Source organism: Ictalurus furcatus, chromosome 3 (assembly GCF_023375685.1).
Source record: "Ictalurus furcatus strain D&B chromosome 3, Billie_1.0, whole genome shotgun sequence".
Classification (NCBI taxonomy): domain Eukaryota; kingdom Metazoa; phylum Chordata; class Actinopteri; order Siluriformes; family Ictaluridae; genus Ictalurus; species Ictalurus furcatus.
In genome coordinates, this window is record NC_071257.1 from 34,383,566 (window position 1) to 34,389,167 (window position 5,602).

General features: G+C 36.6%; 1 protein-coding gene across 1 annotated transcript; it reads right to left on the bottom strand.

Moving 5' to 3' along the window:
* Nucleotides 1-216: 216 nt before the first annotated feature.
* LOC128606110 (uncharacterized) lies at nucleotides 217-5,602 on the bottom strand. The gene is made up of 4 exons (XM_053622132.1): nucleotides 5,579-5,602; nucleotides 4,846-5,268; nucleotides 2,494-2,561; nucleotides 217-2,262 (listed from the first exon to the last, which is right to left on the bottom strand). The coding sequence occupies exon 4, from the start codon at nucleotides 2,241-2,243 to the stop codon at nucleotides 663-665; it is 1,581 nt and encodes a 526-aa protein (XP_053478107.1). The 5' UTR covers nucleotides 2,244-2,262; nucleotides 2,494-2,561; nucleotides 4,846-5,268; nucleotides 5,579-5,602; the 3' UTR covers nucleotides 217-662.

Consider the following 5,602-nt stretch of genomic DNA (forward strand, 5'->3'; position numbering starts at 1 on the left):
CATTGTCTCCCATGGGAGATAATTGTCTCGGGGAAGAGAAGCACTGCACCATCACATCACAACATAAGACAATAAATAGCACCATACAACACGGCATCACAATAAATCATACTATAAACACAATATATATATATATATATATATATATATATATATATATATATATATATATATATATATATAAAACATCATACATAAATGAAAATACAACGATCTTAGAACCTGCTCGCTGAATTACCCTTTCTTTCAGAATTCTGTTCAGAATTGATAAGTTTCACTGACAGTGGAACAAATGAGTATTTATATCTATTGTATTTACACAGAGCTGCCCTGTATACCTCCTTCTGGAGGTCAACAACACACTCAGGGTTCAATACATGGGTGAGATCAGATAGAATCTTATTTGCCTGCCTAATGACCGATTGTTCAGAAATATCATAGGGATTAGGGAGAGTGGGCATATCCAAAATCTTCCCTGCTGTTTTTTATCAAGTTGAAAATGTGGGTTCTTGATTTAATTGTTAAGTTCCCAATCCAGCTGGTTCTCCCATAATGTAACACAGACTCAATAGTAGCTCTATAAACAATTCTTACAGTACATTAAGAATGAATCCCTCCTTAAACACTAATCCTTCCTTCCACACAATGAGCTCATCTCATCCTTAATTATTAATGTTCACAGCATGATTTTTTTCTTCCGTTTCTTGGCTCTCTCCATCTGTTGAAGTTTTTCCTCTTTCGCTCCTGGAATAGTGATGATTAAAAAAAAAAAAAAAGACAGTTATACATATTCGCATAACATTCCCCCAAAAGAAATGAAAAAAAGAAAAAAGGAAAAGGAAATAAAACCCCCAAAAGAAAGAGTTCATTTGTGAAACAAATGATGAAGATGATTCAACATCAGTGTTTTGGTTCCTTGAAGACGTGACAATTGGTGTACAGGTAGTCACAACATTCCTCCTTCCTTTGGTTGTCATTAATGTTATTGTCCTTTCTCCCGTCTCTGCTTTGCTATTTTTTCCCTCTCTTTCGTTCTTCTCTCCTCGCTCTCCTCTATTACAATTTTGCCGAGGAGATGATGATGATGATGATGATGACGATACAAAAATGACAATTATAAATATTCTCGTAACATCCCGCCAAACAAACGTAAAAAAGAAATAATGAAAAAGAAAATAAAACCCCCAGAAGAAAGAGTTCATCTGTGACACTGGAGATGATTCAGTATCAGTGTTTTGGTTCTTTGACATGATGGTTGGTGTACTGGTAGAGGTTGTTAGGACATCCTTAGACGGCGGTTGAGGAATAGAAGTTTGGATGGTATTGTCCTGTAGAAAATTGTTTAGTTGACTCTCCGCACTAGTTGTGTGTATTTGTGTATTATTATTTGTCAAGACGGGAGGTGATTCATCTTTAGTACAATTGTCTTGCTTTGTAGAAGATGCAATTCCTGGAATGCTAGCAGGCCTTGACGGTCGATCTTTGTGGTGTTCTTGTGTATTATTATTTGTCAAGACGGGAGGTGTTTCGATCTCTTTGTGAACATCTTGGTTTGTAAAAGACGTAAGCGCTAGAATGCAAGTGGGTGTTGGTTCAGCTTTGTGGTGTCCTTGTGTGTTATTCATCATCACGATCGTAGGTGATTTGCTCTCTTGTACTGGACTGCAGATGGAGGTTGTCATTTGAGCAGGACATGGGGGTTGTCGGTTGCTCAGTTCTACAGGACTTGTGTTTGTTTTCTGTTTCGAGTACCCAGTTCTCGACAGAAATTCCTCTAAGGTCAGATCCCTGATATTCAGAATGAGGTTCTTGCTAATGCGGTAGGTGGCATGTTTGTTGAAACTTGACTGATCACTGTGCTGAGTCACATAAACGGTATGAAGCCACTTATTGTCGAGGCTGATTATGATGCGGTCCATGTTGCTGTTGTCTTGGGAATGAGTACAATCTTCTCTGACATACCCGGGAAGCTTGGACGCATATGGATAGCTTAGATTGCCCACCACATAGTAGGGGAAAGCCACATTAGGCAGAAGTTTACCACTGTTTCTCTCATATCTGTTCTCGAATAGGTGGAAACCAAAATCTTTATTAATTGGATCACAGCTCAACTGCAAAACATCGTTTTGATCAAGAGAGAGACACTCATTAGAAAACCAGTACAGCAGCTTGAGACCATGTCTTGGATGAGGTTGACCAAATCTAGACTGCTCCAGCTGCTCTATTTCTTCCACTGTCTTCATGGTGGCTCCTGTTGAGGGTCTAAAAACATATTTTAGGTATATTTGTTAAAATTCATGATTTACACACTAAGGGCCATATTCAGAGTTGAATTAAGCACAGTGAGGATTTATAACTGAAATCGCACCTGGAAATACAAACACGGGGCAGAGTTTAAACAAAACTTTTTGTGTTAAGTCCAGGACCGCTCAGTCTGACAGTTTATTATAACCACAATATGACATGATGGATAAAATGATGAGCAACACTTACAGCGACGAGTGCTCAGTCAGCTTAAATCAGCTTGAACCATGGTCGCATTTTCTTTACAGGAGAGCATACTGAAAAAAAACAATGCCATTGTTTTATTTATTCAACAAATCAAAATAGTGAATTAAATGCATAATAAAATAGCCAACATCCCATGTCCAGATTAAGGTCTCGTGTGCTCGATTTAGTATCTCATGGCTTCTTTAATTTGTGTGCATGAGTAACTCTCGCATGGTAAAAAAGAAGAAGAAAAAAAAGCTAATTAATAGGATGAGCTGGATCAAGTGTTATTTTCTAAGCTGCTGAATAATGGTGGTATTAGTGGGTAAAAAAAAAAAATGCCGTTTCCTTCTTCAGTCAGCATTGTCAATCCCTGATGTATTTATTTATTTATTTATTTATTTGAAGGCTTAACGGTGTACGCTTGTATTTAAAGGGAATGATCTAGATCAGTGGTTTTCAAAGTGGGGGCCGCCAGGGGGCGCCAGAGGGACCGCAACAATTTTGTGTGAAAAATAAATTCTCACTCTCAGACAGCCACACACACACACACACACACACACACACACACACACACACACAATCAATTCCTAATGTAATGTAATGTAAAGATGTAAGATGTAATTATTAATAAAAAAGGGGGATATATTCAGAAGTCTGTATTTTTAATGTGTTTTAAAGACATCTTGCAAAAGGGGGGCCTCAGTCAAATGTTCATGCCATTTGGGGGGCCTTGCCCTGGAAACGTTTGGGAACCCCTGGTCTAGATGCTGCTGGGGGGAAAAAGTGTCTCAGACCCTTCTACTGGTATGAACTTGTGAAAAAGTGGGAAAAAAAAAAATGCAGCAGAAAAGTGAGTTAACCAGCTACTTAACTAAATCTGAATACTTGTAACTTTCCCAACATACAGTAAATATTAACAGAACCTTTGGGCTTAAGTCTGCAACTGAATGCAGACCTAAAGAAACTAACCAATAAATGTTAAAAATGACCCCAAAAATAATATTTTTCTTTATTAAATGATGATAAAATCATCGGTCTCGTTTATGACATGAGGCAATAGAAAAAGTGACAGAAACATGCCTATATGTTTACCTTCATTTACAAATTCATTTACTAACATTGTTCATATACAGTAGGGGAAATAAGTATTGAACGCATCAACACTTTTTTCAGTAAATATATTTCCAATGAGGGTATTCACATGAAATTTTCATCAGTATTAACTCGAGAAATCCGGAAATATAAAGAATTCACACCATTAAAGTCTATAAATGAAATTATGTGTAATAAAGAGGAAGGATAGTGTGTATAATTCTCCGTACACGCTTTGCATACAAAAATTAGATGAATGTCAGGAGGCATTTTACCCATAAATCCATAATCCATTGGTTTAAAAAATCATTTCCTTTGCAAAACAGGTGATCCTAAGCATTAAGGAAAGATCAAGAATGACCCAAGCATGCTCAGTAATGTCACATGTCACCAATTAACATCATCCATCCAACCTCCCCAAACACATACTGTACACACAACATAATAACAAGCAGATTCAACAAAGGTATTAACGATGTAATATTTCAACTTATAACAACTTATTGCTATTTTAGTTCAGTGGCAAGGGCTGGACAAGTATACGGTCTTGTTATTTAAAGAAAACGTCGAGTTGTTCCTATGGTAAAGTTTTCTGTAAGGCAACGTTTACGGAAGGAGTCTCCAGTGTTAGTGCTTTGTAACAGTAAGTTGTTTGTCACAGGAAAGTCTTCAGGACGAACGAGTTTGTGCTTTCCAATGTCTTGTTATGACAAGCTGCATTCTTTAACTTCGACAGCAGGGGGAATGAGAAGCTGTTGAGGAAACGACTCGTGTTCCATAACATTAAATGTAGATATAAATAGTTTAAAACGAATCGTGTCAATTATTGGAAAAAATCATTGGGCTGTTTATTGAAAATGTAAATGATATTACATAGTGACAACGAGAATGCCTTATGCTACTACCTTTAATGTTGGACTGTATCACACCACCCTGGCATGAGTTATTTTCTTGTGAGTGAAAGTGAGTTATACAATTCACCATTTCTAGCAGGAAATATTTAACATTGCAGTTAATCAAAGCGCATTAGACTCTAAATTGTGCACACAGGTGATTAAACCAGTCATTAAAATGTCATTTAAATTCAAAAAGTAATTGTTGATAAATCTATTTCCTTTTTTTATTCCTCGCTGTCAAGATGCAACAAAATCCTGACCAACTAATCAGAAAGCAACGGGAATTCCAGCAATGTACATGATGCTTAGCTGCTATAAATACATTACACACTGCAAACATTGACCTTCACGGCTTCATACTCACTTCTGAGGAAACAGAAACTCAGGAAACATGAGCGTCCAAGTTAGCTTCGTGAGAATGATCAGTCATTCTCAGTAGGTGGTGTTTTCAAAATAAGCCTTATTTTAGCAATAGAAATGTCACAACCTGTCGCAGTAGTCCAGATCGTTAGAGAAATTATATCCGCTTTATGTAGTCAAAACAAGCAAAAATGGTGGTGTGCAAAGGGTAAAAACAACAGAGATTAAACAGAGAAGTTATTATTTTGAAATCCCTCAACGGGTCGTGAGTCAAACTGCAAAACAAACAACTGACACGCGTCTCTCTTCCTTCATAACAGACTTCACTTATCTCATCTGTAACTGCATGTCTCACGTGAGTGGCTTTTGCACGGAAAAGGGGCAGGGATAAAGCAGCTCATTTCTGCTCGTTTATGCCAGTAAACGTCTGAAATGAAAAAAAAGCCACGTGACTTGGAAATGACATGGAATTTACAAAGTGATATGTTTGTCAAGAGACATTTTAAATATTGCTTCAAATAGTAAATGAAATTAAACAGTTCTTTTCATGCTAAATGTGTCACTTACTAAGCACTACTAAGGTAGATTTAATAAATAATACATAAAAAAAAAAAAGCATTTGAAATAAGTTGGATAAAATTGTGCAAGTCAAGAAATTCATATTCTCAGTGTGAATTAGCAAAACACTAGAAAAATTATATTTAAAAATGTATAAGATAAATCTAGGTGTACTGTACCTTATGTGGTGTATTAGACAGCTT

Excerpts from the sequence above, each read along its gene's own strand:
- LOC128606110 (XM_053622132.1), bottom strand. The coding sequence starts at position 2,243 with ATGAAGACAGTGGAAGAAATAGAGCAGCTGGAGCAGTCTAGATTTGGT.